The 18,508-nt window shown below is 46.3% G+C and overlaps 1 protein-coding gene across 1 annotated transcript in view; it reads right to left on the minus strand.

Moving 5' to 3' along the window:
- Positions 1-18,508, minus strand: part of CLSTN2 (calsyntenin 2) — a 640,464-nt gene that overhangs the window by 135,171 nt on the left and 486,785 nt on the right. The window contains exons 3-5 of the mRNA XM_060099612.1: positions 17,255-17,450; positions 16,297-16,505; positions 10,912-11,061 (exon numbers count right to left, since the gene is read on the minus strand). Coding sequence (XP_059955595.1) covers positions 10,912-11,061; positions 16,297-16,505; positions 17,255-17,450 — 555 coding nt within the window. The remainder of the gene's footprint in view (positions 1-10,911; positions 11,062-16,296; positions 16,506-17,254; positions 17,451-18,508) is intronic.

Raw genomic sequence — 18,508 nt, forward strand, 5'->3', positions numbered from 1 at the left:
AACAACTTTTATTCTGCTCAGGTTTATTAGTCAGATTCATGTTTCTCTGTTGCAAAATTTGTCAGCAAAAAATAAAATAACTTAGAATGATGACTGATTTTGTCTCGTGTCTCATGAAGCTTTTGTGGGTAACAAACATGATTGATGGGAGCAAATGTTTTAGACAGATGTAAATAGGATAAGAATTTATATATAAACTTTTCAGCAACAATTATATTTTATGGTATAGGTACTTAAAAATAGCCTTTGAAATCTTTTTTGGTAACTTGAAACTTTTGAGTTTTCTAAAGTTAAAGGGTAGAAACATATTAAATATCTAGGTCTTTTATAAATAAGAAAATTGTGAAACATTAATTACTGAACATAGGTTTATCTACTTTTGGCTTCCTATTACAAAGCAACTCAAGATAAATTTGGTTCTATTAGTGATAGGGATACAGTAGGCTAGTTACACAGGTAGTTGTAGAAGTCCCAGTGGGGGATTATAGAGAGGGAAACCTAGGGAAATTTGGGAGACCCCTGTGAATTAATGATAGCTCAAGAAAGCTATCAGAATGTCGTGAAATGAAGCAGGCTTGCTTAACTATAAAGCCATAAATAAAAGCATGAGATATGCCTGAGGTCACTAAGTGAAAGAAAAAAATGAGGCCTGCATTCTGCCGGTTGAGTTTAGCAAGATAATGAACCTTAGGACCAAGGACTGGAATTTAAGGGAAAGGTGACATTCCTAAGTAGGAGACCCTCATACGGAAACCTGAGATGATTCAACATATTTTAGTATCTGTTACCACCCTTCTGCTGATTTGAATAAGCGCTAGGACAGTCCTAGTTTGACCTCATAGGGTCCAACACTCTCCTGCCTGATACGAAGGAGGAGGTAGTGATGTAAGCCTGAGGTCTCCTTGAAGAATGAGGAAGAAGGCAGTCTTCTTTCCCTCCTCCACTTTCTTTTATTATAAAAATGTAGCCTGCTTCATCTGTGGGGCAGAGCCCCCTCGCCTGCCCACCTGCTTCCCTCACAAGTGTCCTATGTTAATAAATCTACTTCTTGCCTATCACTTCGCCTCTCACTGAATTCCTTCTGCGCTGAGACACAAAGAACCTGAGCCTCAGTAAGTCCAGTCACCAGGTGAGTGATTCTAATTAAAAGGCCATGGGTTCAAGTCCCAATCTGAGTTTAGGCTGGGTTCAAGTCCCCACCTGGGTTCAAGTTCCAATCAGAGGTGCACAGTTTCATTAGTAAACATGTTTTGTGTCACACTGAAAGACTGTCCTGTGAAGAAACACATGTTTCTAGAAATTATGAAGTGCATTCATAAATTTGTCAATCTAAAAAAAATGCTCGTCTGACATGTGGTTCCAAATTGCTTACTTCTGAGTTTTCACTAGAAATTAAGGTTTCTAAGAGGTAAGAATTCTAATTAATATACATAATTAAAGCTATTAGTAATAATAAGGGACAATTTTATATGCAAGGAAAGTAGGATGTGTTTCTTGGTTAAGAAAAGATATGAGGTACGGAAATGCATTCCTATTAAGGAAAATGAGAGTAATTTTGCCTAAACTAGAACTTCTGGTTATGAAGGACAAACTAAATTGTATACAGAAAGTTGAAGAGAGTGAGAAAAAGACGGAATTTTACCTTGTATAATCCATCGAACTGGTTAAAATTGAATCGATACTATAAGGGTGTTAAAATATGCTTTAATATCAGTATATGGTTAGGCCACTCAAGATGGCTGTTCTCTTGCTCTCTGTACATCCCCTGCCAGACCAGTACCTGCTTCACCTATACCCTACACGCATGACTACATACTTACCCCAGGCCCCAGCTAGTGACAGCATATCAAAGGGGTGGTGAGGGGTGTGCCCCTCTGCTGGTTTCCCTGGTAACTAATGAGCCAACCTCATGTCAATTTCCCGTATAACTGGCAATCTCCCCTTCCTCTGGGGAGTGAAGACTGCCACCATGTCCTGCCCACCATCGGCTACTGCACACGGTGGTGGGGTGTCGCTGCAGGACCTTGCTTCAGACTTGTAAGCTCCCCCACCCATTAAACCACTGATGTCTCTGTTGCTGATTCCGGGCTCTTTCTTTGGTCTTGAAGCTGGGCAAGCACAGGCCTTAGAGGCCTGCGGGGTGCAGCCCAAGAATCAGTAATATACTTATGTGAAACTAAAACTTGGTTTTCTTTCATCTGCTAAAATGACAAAGGAGATTCTCTTTCCGCATGCACTAAAAACCTGACTGACCCCTGGATTGAGCAGATAAATGTGAAACAGGAGGGAAGGAGCCAGGGCACAGCCTTTGAAAGAATGACATAGCCTGAGGACATGACATAAACTGATTAGAACCAAATGGGTCAAAGATGGCGGACAAGTTGACTTCCACTAGACCTTGAGCCTCAGTATACGCTCACATCGGCAAGCTAAATGACACACCCACAGGCACCATGACAGTTCCAAGACAATAACCGATCAAAAAGTGGGCAGTGGCCCGATTCCTGGAAATCCCCGTCCCTTCCTGAAATAGCTGGAATACTCCTTCCACTCGTTAGCTTATGAAATTATCCACTCCTATAAAATCGGACAACCCCATACGCTGGTGCCTATCTCACTTTCTGTGATGGCCCACACTCTGTGGAGTGTGTTTCTCTCTAAATAAATCCACTTCTTACCTATCACTTTGTCTCTCACTGAATTCTTTCCGCGATGAGACATCAAGAACCTGAGCTTCATTAAGTCCTGAAACCAGGTGTGTAATCTCAGCTGGAAGACTGTGGGTTTTGGCTGGGTTCCAGTCCCATCCACGTGGGTTTGAGTCCCAGTCTGAGTTTTGGCCAGGTTCGAGTCCCGGCTGTGTGGGTTCAAGTCCCAGTCAGGGTTTTGGCCAGGTTCGAGTCCTGGCCACATGGGTTCGAGTCCCAATCTGGGTTTTGGCTTGGTTCGAGTCCCAACCACGTGGGTTCAAGTCCCAATCTGAGGTGCACAGTTTCAAATGCAGGGAATAAATCCATCTCCTGGTTAGGAGTAAATACAAGTGAGATATGATCAGAAATCTCTCCTTAACACTTGGAGACATTACAAATTCTGTTGCAAAAGCACTAGCTGTCCAGCAAAGATTCTTATACTCTCTGGTCAAGGTTTTTCTTGATAATAGAATAGCCTTTGATTATCTTTTAGCTGAACAAGGTGTCTGTGCTGTACCCAACACCACCTGCTATACCTGACTTGACACTTTAGGGAAGTTGAAACTCAGTTACGTAGGATTACTGAACAAGCCACTTGGCTTAAGAGGGTGACTGCTACAGTGGGGTCTTTCTTTGATTGGTTTGGGTCTTGGGGACCATGGCTCTGAAGTGTACTCCAAACATTGAGAATTATCGTGCTTATTATAATCATAATAATAACCCTGGTATGTTGTATTCTCTCAAAACCCTTTAAATGCATGTTTGCAGTTGCTAACCACCAAGCAAATGATCTCCCTAAGACTGGAACATCAGAAAAAAAATGAAGAGAATGATCAACTTAAGCATAATGACCCTGGAACTGTGACCTGTGAATGTCACAGCGATTAAGCAAAGACATTGTGACCTATAGGTACCACACCAAGGATCAACAAAGCTGTGAGAACTACAGAGCAGTAGGTGAGAGTGGTGTTATTGTCTTAACTTTTGATCATATCTCTCAGGTAGGCTGAGAGTTTGACCAAAAGGGGGAACTGTTAAAGAAAACCACAGGCCCAAAAAGGCACTACCTGTGCTAAAGCCCATGATACAAAACATAGATTTAATACCTGACCTGACTACAGTTTTGACCTTCCCCAGGCATGTAATCCTTTCTTTCTTTCTGTTTCTTTTCCTTCCTTCCTTCCTTCCTTCCCTTTCCTTTCCCTTCCTTTCCTTTCCTTTCCCTCCCTCCCTCCCCCTTTCCTTCCTTCCTTCCTTCCTTTCTTTCTTTCTTTTTCTTTCATTCTCTTTCTTTCTTTCTTTCTTTCTTCCTTCCTTCCTTTCTTCTGAAGTAGAGTTGATTTACAATATTATATTAATTTCCAGTGTATAAGATAGTCTAGGGATGTAATCTTAATTGGACAGTCTGGAATTTTCTGGTCAATGGAGACCCTTTACATCCCACAAAGGAAGAAGAGGTAATATAAATAATAGACCCTTGCCCTTCCCCCAAAAGAAGGTGACCTGGCCAGAAACAATTCTTTCTTTTCTTTGGCCAATAACTTTCTTATCCCTCCCTCCTTCAATAAAAACCCTCCATTTTGTACAACCCCTCTGAACACTGGATGCTGCCCAATTCATGAATTGTTGAATAAAGCCAATTAGATCTTCACATTTACTACGCCGAATTTTGTTTTTTAACAATCCTTTAGAACAAAATGTTGGTACCCTAATGGTAGGATCTTGGACTCCCTGGCAGGACAGTGAAGGAGGGAACTGAGGGCAAGGAGCCATCCTTTTCCTCTGTCTTTCAGCCTGCAACAAGGGTGACATCACCAGAAGTCCTCCAATGGGCACATCTCCACCTTCTGGGCCCTGCCTGTTTCTGTTTAAGCAAATCTGGGCACCTACATGGGCTTATCACTCTGTGATTCAAAATCAATGCCTCTAAAGTATTAAAACCTAAGTCAGCTCTTTGTTGTACTTGATCAATAATTGATCTGACTTTTGCAAGGGGCAGGGTGAAACCGACTGACCCCTGGGGCCTGGGCATTTTCTTCCTTGGCAGGGTGGCAGGCAAGTGGACAGCTGCAGAGGGGACAGAATATATACTTGACAAGGCTTAGCAGCGGTCTACTCTGCCCAAGACATGCCTGACTGCCAGTCTTGCCCCCTAGCCTATCGGGTCTCCTGGGATTTGCCTGAACATCTAACCTCCTTTGCTGCTCAGTACTTTGAATTAGTTTTGGAATAAATACATGACTTTAGATACTTTTCCAGAGGTGCTCTGCTTAGTGCACTCAGGAAAAATCATCCTTTTCAGCTGGTCTCCCTGCCCCAATTTCTGCCTCCCAGCCACCATCTATGTGGTTGGCCAGAAAGTCCTTCTTCTCCAAGATCCCCCCTCATCACGCCAGGGCATGAAAGCCTCTGGGCTCCCCACTGCCCTTGGGGTAACACAGGAGGTCTCTCTCTTGATCTGGTCCCCACTGGCCTGTCCAATGCTGTCCCCCATGCCCTGACCACATCATGCTCCCTCCCAGCTTCCTGACATCTGCTCCCTAACCTGGAACATTCCTCTTCGCTGTGCTAAAACTATTATCCTTCGAGATTGATCCCAGGTGCCTCTGCCCCCGGGCCCCTGCAAGGTTAAATGTCTCTCCCTTGTGTCCCCAATGCTCCCTCCAGCAGAGGCTGTGTCCCCCATATTGCCTTCTATACTATGAGTCCTGGTAGGCCTTTTTTCCTCTGTATTCTCAGCCTTCAGCACACAGTGGGCCTTCAGTAAAGGGTAAATGAATTCACATCAGAATATCTCCTACTGCATCGTGTGTGTCAGTTTCAATTATCTCACAATGCGAATAACTAAGGGAAAATCCATCTCAACCAGCAGCTTTCAGGCTGCTGTCTTTTCAACACAAAAATCTTAGACATACTCTAGGTGTTTAGAAATATTTTCTGCATGACCTTCTCACTCCAAATGAAGGCCATGGACCAGGAACATGCAGATTGACCCCAGACTTACTAAGTCAGAATCTGGATTTTACCCAGCCTCCCAGGTGCTCATGTGCACATTCAGATTTGAGAAGCATTTCTCTCAAAGACACACTCCTCCTTCCTAACGAAGGCCTGGTTTGTGGAATGGTAGAAACATCGAGACAGTTCGACGCACCTGGAGAATTATTCAAGCCCCAAAGAACAGAGAAGAAATGGTTCATTATGTGGCTGCATCTCCTTTTCTTTCTATATTAAATAAGACACCTTACTGTGAAGGTAAAAGGAGCAGGAATTGGGCCCGAGGGAGAAGCTCTAGGAACCTGCAGCGTTGGGTGAACTGATGCTGGGCGAGGTGTAATTGGCTGCCCTGGGATGGTGTTCAGGGATGAAGCAGGAAAATGAAGATGGGATTTTGTGGGGGCTGGAGTCTGGAAAGCTGATTTGATGTGGGAACTTCAGATCCAGAATGTCAGGATGTCTGTCCAGCAACATGCCTGGGAAAGAAATGGTGAAGGGCCAGGGAGAGAGTCTATAGTGGTTCTCTTCAGAGGGGAGCTGTTTTGCATAAAGGGGACAGTGACAGACTGAACTTTGGGTCTTGGGTGGCAGGAGCAGGTAATAATAAATACAAAATCTGACTTGCAAGAATAAAAGGGAAAATGTCCTAAGTAAGTGTTGTGCAGACAATGTTTTCAGCTTGGAACATAGAAAGAGATGGGCCAAGGGATTATAGAGAACAATAAAGGAAGGGAAAAAGAAGGAGTGTGTTTCTCAGTATGACATTACATAACATAATGTAAAAACTAAACAAACAAAACCCTCAAACCAGCAACTGAATTGCAAATGCTCCTCTAGGACACGGTCTGTGGCCCCTATAAGCAGGGATGAGCAGTGCCATCTCTGACTGTGCCCATTGCTGTTACTGCCCCCATCCCCCTGAGAGCCTCTAAGGGCACTGCATCCTCTCTGGTGCTCTGACCCATGGATGGATGCAGATTCTTCCCGAAGTCCTCAGGCATGGGTACCTATAACCGCTTGGCAGGAGGGAAACAGACACTAAGGAGACTGCAAGTCCAGATGCCTGGCATGAAAACTACAAGCTCATCTTTAGCATGTGTGCTGCAGACACACCTTTTTTCTGGTTCCTGCTAGAATCATCCATCTCCATGAATAAGAGCTGCTATAGGGATACTGCGTGTTCTCAGAGCTCAGGACAAAACACAGAGGTTTAGTTCTCCCTTTCACCCACACAGGTCTAGCTGATGCTTTGAGGATGCTCTTCTTCCCTGGGCAGCTGAGAATGGGAGTGACATTTCCTTAGGCAAATCTCCACCTACCCCTGCAGAGAAAGCTGACCCTTACCACCTACTCAGAATTACACTCTCAGAATACAGTAGAGAAGACAAAACTCAGGTAAGAGCAAGGCGCATACGCCTGGTACCCTGGGGTCATTTTCTGGATGCAAAGCCTTCCTCCCTTTGCTGCCAGCTGAGCCTCTGATAAGCCCTGCTCTGCCATTGGTGAGTGATGGTGGTAAGCAAGCTTTTAGGGGATGCTTAGGTGATGGACAGAAAGTTCAGGGAGTGCCAGGGACCGTGAGGAATGTGGTTCTGCCCTCAGGGAGTCCATATCATTTCTGGGAAGACAATATTCACCCCCAGAAAAAAAGAAAGAGAATGGAATACCATAGCCCGAGCAGATGTTGCCTTAGCCAAGGTCTGAAAGGCAGGTAGCAGCAGAGCCAGGGGGTGGGACGTCCTTCATGTACAGCTGGGTAAGGCCAGCATCACCTTGGGAAAGCTGCAGCCCTACGTTCCTGGAAGGGGTTATTGTGATGGAAAAGAGGGCCAGTGCCCTGGGGCATCACTGGAGTCTGGGAGGAAGGGAGGGCTCTAGCCGTGAGCAGGTCCCTCGCTTCTCCAGCATAGCTAGCTCCCTGGGACAAGCTGAGTGCAGAAAGGGCTTGTGATGGCACTGACTGGAAGTGAGTGGTCCAGGGGAGACAGAAGGTTCTGAGCATGATGGATTGCTTTCACGATGCTGCAGTCCCCTCCTGCCTGGAGGGGAATGACTTAGAACAGGTACAAGAATTTGAATTGCCAAACTGCGATTGCTTGGTGTCTGTCCTTGCTTGAGAGAAGCCAGCTCAGGAAGGAGCCTCTGCTCTGGGCAATTATGCCTGGCATACGTCCGCAGAGCCCGCACTCACAGCTGGGTCCTAGGGGCTTGGGGAGCATCGCGGCTCCTCAATCTGGCATCCAAAATCTTGACTACCAACCCTCCCCTCCACCGACTTCTCCAAATTCGCCCCCCCATTTTCTCCCCAGTCCACACCCCCTCCGCAAGCCAGACCGGCTTCCTGACATTGTTCACTGTGCCCTGAATGGCCTCCCGTCTCTTGGTTCCTCTCCTATTTTATACAGTGCAGCCTTCACCCAACACCTGCTTCAGGAAGAACCAGCCCTTTCCCCTAGGAACCGGATGGCCTCTCCCAGTGAGGAACAGCCTGCTTCACCGGTGGTTAGCAAAACAAAACAAAATGAAGCAAACAAACAAACAAAAAGCAACCCAGTAAAACATGGCTCACTCCAGTTTGCTCCACAAAGCTGGGAGAAGGGGCTGGACACGAGACACATATCTGGGACCGGTGGTCATGCTCTTCCCTGGAGAAAGGAGCACTTTGAGCTCTGAGACTGCAGCCCTGGCCAGGAGTGGAAGAGAGAACAGACCCAAGATGGGCTGGTCAGAAATGGCGGTTGCCCCAAGTGGAGGAGTGACGTGGACCAGTACGGTGGTAGGACGGAAGATTCCTCTCTAGGTCTGGGGGCTGGGATAGGAATGCCAGGAAAGCACTTTGACCGTCACCACACATATCTGAGAACTTGGAGGACCTGTCTGTGATCTGAAAGCCTGCTGGGACAATGGCTGGGGAGACAGACCTAATGGCTGTCTACAGTGGGTGAGCTAGAGGGAGGTGGGGGGGTGATGCAGAATCCAGTGTCGGCTTCTCCCACCCAAGGCTGGCAGACTTAGGCAGGGAGCCACCATCAAGTAGTTGGTCCAGATGTTACACCTGCTTACATCGCTTTGCCTGGCAGCAGGTGAGCAGGTGCAGGCAGGTGCTGCTTCCCTCTTGTCTTTGTTTCACACAAAGGTGCATTTTTCACCACTCATTCATGCATTCACCACTTGCCAATCACCTGCCTTGTGCCTGGCCCTGTGCTGGGGCTGCAGACACACCAGTAGATGGATAGCATCCCTGCCTCCTGGACCTCCCTCTCTGGAGCTGAAAATAGCCTCCTGCCCCGAGGTAGGGGCCCCACGCATTCTTCACACGCAGAATGAAACATTATTAACACGTTTTACTTCGCATACATTTAACACTGAAACAAGTACCAACCCCACTAGGAAATTACATTTAAATACATTTCAATGTGATTCCAAATCTGTAGGTGTCCCATTTATCAACGACAAAAAAGATTGGGATCATTCTCCAGATATGGCTTTGTGTTTTGCTTTCCTCACTTTAAATCCCATTGTGAGCTTGTTCCGAGCTTAGAAAGCTTTTATATTCTTTCCAGGCTTTCTTTTCAAAAGTGAGACTTTCACTGGGGCCAGTTGTTACACGTCAAAATAAAACCAGGTGAGTTCTTCTTCACTCAGATAGCTTTTCATTCATTCGTTCATTCGTTCATTCATTCAATGACTGTTTCTTGAGCACCTACCATTGGGGCCAGACATGTGCTAAATCTGAGAAATTCCACTGTGAACAAGAGAGACAGAATCCTGCCCTCAGGGTCCTTAGGGTCTAGTGAATTACACTCAACCAGAGTTCAGGCCCCCTGAGGTCAGGGACACACAGATTCCCACTCTGGCTTGTTCCTTTTTCTCTGTCTCTTGCTTGAAATAGACAGACACAGAGAAGACTCTCCCTTGTTCTTTACGTCTCACACGTCTTAGCTGTGTCTCCCCTACTCAGCATTTCACCTTGTCTACTCTGTTCAAAGGCAAATGATTCCGGTTCTCTCCAGAGGTGGATTTAATTACCCCCTCCCATCTTTCTAGTTGCAAGATTAAGGAAGATAAATTTATGCAGGGGACGATCTGAGGGCAATGACCCAGGTGGGTCCTCAGGTGTCCTTGCTTTGCACCATGAGGTCCTGCCAGTCTGGCCCGCTGAATTGGATTAGGAATAAATGCCTGACTAAAAGGCAGCCATTCAAAGTCTGACCAGTGACCTATATGTGGTCTGGCATCAGCCTGTCCCATAGGGACATGAATGACCAACACAGCTAATCGCACCCTCTCTTGGGGAGTTAAGAATGAAAGATACAGAGAGATAGAGATAGAGAAAGAGGTAGAACGTAACAGGGGCCCTGAAGCTTTAAAGACCTATGAAGGGAAGGCAGCAGACAGAAGGCACAGAGTGGATGAAACCATGCAGCACCCTAAGTTATGTGTAAGCAGAACCCTGCAACAGCATCAACAACCAAAACGGTGGCACAGAGATAACTCCAGCATCCCTGCTCGGCCACCAGAGGTATTGGTGCCACCACAAGAGCTCTTGTTATTCCATAAACCATCCAATCCTCTGCAAGCTCCATCTCTGCAGCTGGGCTTCCCACCCTTATTTCCCCTTCGTTCATTGCTACACCTCCATCCTCAAAGGGTAACCTGAACCTTCTGTCTTTGCATCCTAAAAGATCTAAACTAGCACAAATATCCACCTCCATCGAAGGCCACTGCTTCTCCATTACCAGAGCCAACACTTGAGAAACCCCCTAACACAGAGGCTGGATTCTGGATCTCCAGCCTCTGCCTGTACGCCCACTGTGCAAGCCCAAGGAACACGCAACCTTCCCCAGGTGCTGAGCAATTATTAAAACTTGAAATCACCAGCTGAACTCCGAACCCTTAGGTAAAGTGAATTGGCCCTTTCTCCTGAGCACTGTGGGATAATTCCTATTGATAGGAAGATGTCATGAGACTTGAGAAAGGGCACACTGGACAAAGTGGGCACACGAGTTAGATGAGTTGCCTTGGACATTCTCAGCTGTAAAATGGGGGGACTATATCGCCCAGGAGTTGTAAGAACAAACAGGCTACTCTATTTCTCACAGCAGAGTGCCTGTGCTCTACAAATTCCTCTAGTGATGCATCGTGATGATTGGAGGGCAAGTCCAGCACCTCCTGTACACGTGGCCAAGCTGCCTTCACCCAACAGGACAGACAAGAGCAGGCCCACCTTGCCAGCCAGGCTTGCAAACTGGCTTCACGTCCACCTGCACCAGGGTGTCCTGCACTGCAGGCTTCTGTCCGCAGTCGTAGGCGGTCACCAGGATCTCATACTGGCGTTGCTTGTCATAGCTCAGCTTCTCCGTGTTCCTGACGTTGCCTGAAGATACAGGGACATTGAAAATCATTTCAGATCAAGTTAACCACGCTGCAGTTCTTCAAAATCCCTTCTGCCCTCTTTCAACCTTCACCAGAATAAAATGTCCCCTTTCCCTATCTCTTTGTAAAGACTAGGGCAAGTAGGGACGTGGCTTCCACATGTGGCCTGCTTGTGCCTTGGTGGCAGATTCTCAGGAACCGCTGGCTGGAGCCACCCCAGCTGTGGAACGGAACTGCCAGGTAATTCTGCACACACATCTGGAATCCAACTGGTTGTGTTAGGTACGGGGTCATCAGAAGACCACCCTAAACTGCACCAAACTAACCCTACATTAGGCTGTGTCCCTAATGTAGGGCAACGTATGCTCATCTGACATGAAATCTCTGGGAAAAAGATGGAATTCAGAAACGTCCCGACACGTATTTTTAACATCTGGGCTCTATGCCAGGAATGTTCATTGCGTCTTCTCACATTATTTTGCTACCAAATAGGAAGTAAAATCAATAAGAGAAAACGTGTGACCTCTCTTCTGAAAGCTACACAGAATAACAGATTCCTTGCCCTGGTGACAAAGACATTTTTCTTCTCCAAGAGAGACCAGACATTGTTTCTGAGCCATTTGTGTGTATTTGTTCCTGTGGGTTTGATATAAATATTTGACAATTAATGAGCAAACTTTTAACTGACTGTTTTTGCTGAAATACAATTTTGGTTTCAAAAAATGAATCAAGGCCTGACGTGCATTTAATACTTTTTTTACTTTTTGATTCCCAGAGCTTAAAATCTCCCTTTGTTGAGAATAATTTCATTCTGGCTTTTTTGTTTTCAATGGTGGAGCTGACAGCAAATTAGAATTCAAATGATATCATCATCCTTTGCCAGAAGCAAAATCAAGAGAGTGGCATGGACATATATACACTACTAAATGTAAAACCAATAGCTAGTGGGAAGCAGCTGCATAGCACAGGGAGATCATCTCGGTGCTTTGTGACCACCTAGAGGGGCGGGATAGGGAGGGTGGGAGGGAGGGAGATGCAAGAGGGAAGAGATATGGGGACATATGTATATGTATAGTTGATTCACTTTGTTATAAAGCAGAAACTAACACACCATTGTAAAGCAATTACACTCCAATAAAGATGTTAAAAAAACAAATAAACCCCAAATAAACCAACAAGCAAATACACAAACATGGAATGGCTGACTCAGGTATATATATTTCATTTTTGTGCTCCTTTGTTAAAATTAAAAAAAAAATTATTGAAGTATAGTTGATTTACAATGCTGTGTTAATTTCTGCTGTACAGCAAAGTGATTCATTTATACATATATATACATTCTTTTTCATATTCTTTTCCATTATGATTTATCACAGGATATTGAATATACTTCCTTGTGCTATACTGTAGGACCTTGTTCATCCATCCTATGTAATACTAGTTTGCATCTGCTAATCCCAAACAACCCCCTTGGCAACCACAAGTCTGTTCTCTATGTCTGTGTGACTCAGGTATATTTTTATGTTTCATCAAAACTAAGGGGAAACTTTTAAATGAGCTTTCTTCCATTCCAACTGATGTATATTGGTCATGCAAATTGAGACAACGGTGACTAACCCAAGAAAGTTCAGGAAATTAGAAAAGCCACATCATGGGTTAAAGATAGGAAAAATCCATCCCCCCATCACTCAATATTAGTAAGACAGTACTCAGCACGAGGCCATGAGCAGGTGCTATGAATGTGAGCATATGTAAGGGTGTGGAGGGTCAGGGGGTACGAAGTTGCCCAAGACATTGGACCAAGAATTGGAATCATTTCTTCTGCTATCTGCTCTGGACTGTTTCTAAAAATGCAACTGCAGCCGGTGATTGGAAATCAAGTTTCCTTTAACAAAGCCAGTCAAGAATCTCTGAATAAAAATGTGTTTGTTGTATCTTTGGCCTTGTGGCAGATGTTCAGAATCCCTTTCCTTTTTCTCCAAATATTTGTTTTGGTCTCAGCTCGGGGGCCCCAAGCACATCTGGAACAGCTCACTCTGGGGTTGGTAACATTCCCTGTGGCTTCTGTTAATAAATTAGTTCGTGGTTAGAGCCATCACAGGGGAGGACCTCTGCCAGGTGGAAGCACTGTAATAGGACCACGAGAAGTATGTTTCAGCAACATCGAATTGAATTCTGAACAAAAGGTTTTAACTTTCTTTAAAGTTAAATGGCTCTCAAAAGATACACTTCGTAGAAGAGGAAGGCTCAGGGTTTACTGTCCCTGTTACATTCAGCAGACCAAACACTACTGATGGCGGTAGAAAAATAAAAATAAACCCATGAGCCCGCAATCCTTGGTTCAATTTACACCAGCTCCCCTGCTGTAAGAAGTCTTAATGAAACTGAGAAACTACTTTACTTTCTCCACCACCACCAACTTCACGCATGGGAGAATGGGTTTCAGAGCACAGGATTTGAAGCATCAGAGTACAATATTTTCACGGATGGTTGTAGAGGAAAAGGTCGTGTTTGGCTAAGTCACACATTTAAAAACATTTTGAAAGATCAGAAACAGCCATCCTTTTTGCTTCTGTGACAATTTTATTATTTTCCCCACAAGTGAATGATTTTTCAGGGGAGGAACTCAAGGGAAGGGAGGCCAAAGACTTCTGGTTGGAAGAGGTTGAGTCTTGTGTTAAAAGAAAAAGTCCTGGGGCCTGAATGAGTGGAGCCCAACTCAACAGTACTCTTTCTTTTTTTTTTTTTTTAATTAATTTATTTTATTTTAGGCTGCGTTGGGTCTTCGTTGCTGTGCACGGGCTTTCTCTAGGTGTGGCGAGCCGGGGCTACTCTTTGTTGTGGTGTGCGGGCTTCTCATTGTGGTGGCTTCTCTTGTTGTGGAGCATGGGCTCTAGGTGTGCGGGCTTCAGTAGTTGTGGCGCGTGGGCTCAGTAGTTGTGGTGCGCCAGGCTTAGCTGCTCTGCAGCATGTGGAATCTTCCCAGGCCAGGGCTGGAACCATGTTGCCTGCATTGGCAGGTGGATTCTTAACCACTGCGCCACCAGGGAAGCCAAGAAAGCCATGCACATTTTTCTAATGTGCATACAAAGAACTTCTTCAAGGAGCTGGGAAGGTCACTGGGAGAAGTGATGGATAAGGGCCAACTGGGAAGCTCATTAGAATGGGAGCTGCTTCTGCGTCTGCCCTTAGGTCCTGCCTTCATTACTTGAGAACTGCTTTTGTAAACCTCGCCATGGGGCCATGGGTGGGGTGAGCGGGGAGGGGGGCACGCTCCCCGGAGTGCCTGGCTCTCCTCTTCATCTCAGGCTGTAACCAACGGCTGGAGGCAAAGGCCTGGCAAAGGACCATTACTCACTTTTAATGAGACAGCTAGGTAAATAAATTGGCATGTGTTAGTGAAATGGCTCATCAAGGTGAGTAATTATCTTCATGACTGGGGCAGTTTACCCTCAGGTGAAGGAACGTGCATCTCCTCTCTCCCAGGTCGTGGCTCTCCACAACTAAGGCAGGAGGCCAAGGGCAGCTTGACCACTTGTTCCAGATACCCTCCCCCATGTCCAGTCTAGCTCTTCAGCAAGGACTTGTCACTCTCCAAGTTCCACAGCTCTTGTGGACATAGACGGCACAGCTGATCATAGGGGACCAGAAACATACAAAGCAGTTGTTTTATATTTTGTAGAGTGGTGTGTGTGTGTGTGCGTGTGTCATGTATGTCTGAGTGGTGGGGACAGGCCAGCCACTTCATAGGGCCTGTAGGAAAAGCTATCAGGAGCAGTTCTTCTAATTGAAATTACCTGCTTCTTAGTCCTGAACCAAACTTTAAAGTCCAGTATTTTCTCCTTTGCTTTCTCATGCTTTGATCTTGTGTCCTACACACTTAGCATCTAGTGATGTCCAGGTGTATAACTGACACTGGCCACGTGTTTGAGCATCTTTTAAGGAAACGTCCTCATTACCATTTTGTCTGTTTGATGAATATTGGTTTTATCTTCTGAGACAGATCATAAACTGCAGGAGACCAACGATGAGGGTGTCTCCTTGGCCTCCATGCCCTATGGAATCTGCTGCAATTCTCAGGATGCAGAAGACTCTGTCATAGGGTAAGTTTCTCCCTGGGCTCAACATCAAGGAACACGGGAAGCACTGAAGATTCGTGAGCAGGTGACTGATGGTATTTCCCTCTAGGCATTGGCTACCAGGAGGCTGAGGGCTAATTCGCTGCCTAAACCTGGTTCATGGCACGCTTTGTGCACCACCCTCACCCTTGACTCTGCCTGACTTTCTATTTTTTATTTAGATTTTTTTTGCTAGATGGTAAGCTCCATGTGGGCAGGCCCACATCTGTTTTGACCTCCCCTCTATCTCTATTCCCAGTGCCTAGCACTGTGCCTGACACTTAAACATTTGTGGCGTGGATGAACCTCAGGTTTTGCAACTTCCCCATCATTGAGCAGTTAAATCCTATTTGAAACAAAGTGAGGATAATGTATGTACACCCACACACTCATTCTAATAATGAAACAATATACTTGATTAATATCAAGTTATTGAGAATTACAGTTAAATTGGGCTGAGTTGATTGGGCCTCTGGCTGTGGTGTTTACACTGCAATGAGTTTTTAAATAATGGTGATGTGGAAATATCCAAATGGCTTTCTAGGATTGTTTTCAGTTCAGTAAATTTAGTTTGAGATTGGAGTGTGGTGGGAGGGGTCTTTCATTCCTCATTCTCACTGGGGTGGAAGTTCTCAAAAACCCTTGGCAAGAGCTTTAAAGATTCCTGAATGGATCTATAGCTTGGACGGTGTTTCCAAAATCTCCGCCTTCTCTTTTAGCTTCTCTCTGTCTGGGAGCAGATTGTTGTGGTGTGGCTAATGTTACACTTGTTATACAGGAAACTCAGATGTGGCTGAGTTGATGGCATGGCTCACATCTGGATGACGGCAGGAAAATTCTACCAGAAAACCAACCTGTCTTCAGTATCCAAATGTGAGTTCTATAGACTATTCACTGAGGAGGTTTCTGGGGTGTTTTAGACCTGGCCGGGCTGCTGATTACGTAAGGTCATCCCTTCTAGCGCAGGGCTGAGTTCTGGGTTGCACAGCCTACATCAGGGATAGCAAGGGAGGCGTCACCTGCCAAGTGCATTCAGAGCCCTCACTTGGCCTTCAAAGGGGTGGGGGGTGGAGCTGTTTCCCTGCTTCCATTCACCGGGGTCCTCTCAGGACACTCACCGTTTCTGTCAATGGCAAAAGGCACATCAGTTGTGACGATTTCATAGTTGCAAATCTGGCTGTACTGCGGGGAGCAGTCCTCGTCGACAGCCTCCACCTGCAGGATGCTGTCGTAGATCTTGCCCTCTGTCACGACAGCCTTGTAGGATGGCTCTTTGAAGGTGGGAGCAAACTCATTGACGTCCTTCACCTGGATATGGACCACGGCCCTAGGACCACACACGGGAAGGAAGAGATGGTGGTAAAGAAAGAATCACACCATCCTCCCACACCTCCCCCAGGTACTGACCCAGGCCCCAAGGTCAGGAGAGTAGAGAAACCACAAGACAGTCAGGGTGGCTGTTGTCTAAGGGCTCTGTCCGCCCTCCCAATGAGACCCCTTTACCTGTCCTTGCCCCGATCCTCTGAGATGAATCCACCCCAGAGAGGTGCCTCCTCTTCTCTGACCTTCCTAGTTACCCAGCTTTAGGCAACGCATTTCCTCTAGATCATCTCCTCATTCCCTCCGCTATTCATTCACTCCATCCAGTAAGAATTGAACCACTCTTACTCTGGGTTAGGGGCTGAGCTAAACTATTTGAGAGTTACAACCTCAAATGAAAAGTGCTGTGACGGAGAGAAGCACATGGCCTGGCAGAAATCCAGGGAAAGTCCCAACGAGGTCTGCAGGGATGGGCTGGCTGACAGAAGGCTTCCCAGAGGAAGTGACATCTGAACTCAGTCCTGACGGTAAAATAGGAGTATCTTCATGGGAAGCACAGGGGTGGAGTATTCTAGGGTTAGAAGGAGGCCCGTGCTGGGGGCCTCCTTTCTAGGGGCCTGGGGACCTGGCCAGCAGTCGGGCAGGCTGGAGCAGCACGGTGTGACCACTGCACATGCATATCTGAAGAGCAGCGTGTGAACGGAGATGGGCGGGCAGGGGTGGGAGGGGTCCAGGGAGCTCCATCAGGTCACTCACTTGTGCGATTTCTTCCAGGCCGTCTCCTGGGACCCCGTGCCGCAGTCATAGGCCTGGATGATGAACGTGTACTCCTTCTGCAGTTCACAGTCGATGGGGCTCCTGGCGCGGAGCTGGCCCTCTCCCGACGTCTTGTTGAGCACCACAGCCTCGAAGGGTAGCTCCTGGCCATGGATCTTGAATGCACAGATTTCCCCTGCAGGAGGATGGAAGGCAGAGAGCGGGGATCCTGAGAATGGCCACACTGAACACAGAGCTTCGACTGGACCAGATTTGCAAACCCAAAACCAGACCATTTCCTCCACACAGAAAATTGTCAAAGCAGAACCAGCCTTTAGAAACTCAGACCAACACGTTCATGTCCTGGATGGTAAAACTGAAATGTGCGCCATCCGGTGTACCCGGCAGAAAAAGTGGGGTGTGTGGGTGGTCATCAAGCAGGGGAGCTGGCGGATATCTCAGTTTGCCACTTTTCCCAGGAGGTTTCTCGCTTGCCCTCTGCCCAGTATGAAATTAAGGAATTTGCCCATGGTCAAAAGACAAATGACTGCAGAGGAAAGGAGAAAAAGGCCAAAGCTTTCACTTTCTTTTGTTTTGTGACAACATCCTTGAGTCTTCAAAGTGTGCCCTGTGAAGCAGCGGCCTGGGCATCCCTGGGGAGCTTGTTAGGAATACAGACTCCCAGGTCCCATCTGGACCTCCTGAGTCAGTATATGCATCTTTTTTTTTTTTCTGGTGTGTCCGTGATGTCTTTTTTTTTTTCTTGAAGTATAGTTGATTTACAATATTGTGTTAATTTTTGCTGTACAGCAAAGTGATTCGATTATATATATATATATATATATATATATATATATATATATATATGTATATTCTTTTTTTTTTTTTTTTTTTTTTTTTGGCGGTACGCGGGCCTCTCACTGTCGTGGCCTCTCCCGTTGCGGAGCACAGGCTCCGGACGCGCAGGCTCAGCGGCCATGGCTCACGGGCCCAGCCGCTCCGCGGCATGTGGGATCTTCCCAGACCGGGGCACGAACCTGTGTCCCCTGCATCGGCAGGTGGACCCTCAACCACTGCTCCACAAGGGAAGCCCTTATATTCTTTTCTATATAGTTTATCCCAGGATATTGGATATAGTTCCCTGTGCTTTATAGTAGGACCTTGTTTACCCAGCCTATATATGATAGTTTGCATCTGCTAACTTAATTAGGGTCCCCAGGTCATCTGTTTGCTCAGTACATGTGAGCAGCACTG

The sequence above is a fragment of the Mesoplodon densirostris genome, chromosome 5 (assembly GCF_025265405.1).
Source record: "Mesoplodon densirostris isolate mMesDen1 chromosome 5, mMesDen1 primary haplotype, whole genome shotgun sequence".
In the NCBI taxonomy this organism is placed as follows: Eukaryota; Metazoa; Chordata; class Mammalia; order Artiodactyla; family Ziphiidae; genus Mesoplodon; species Mesoplodon densirostris.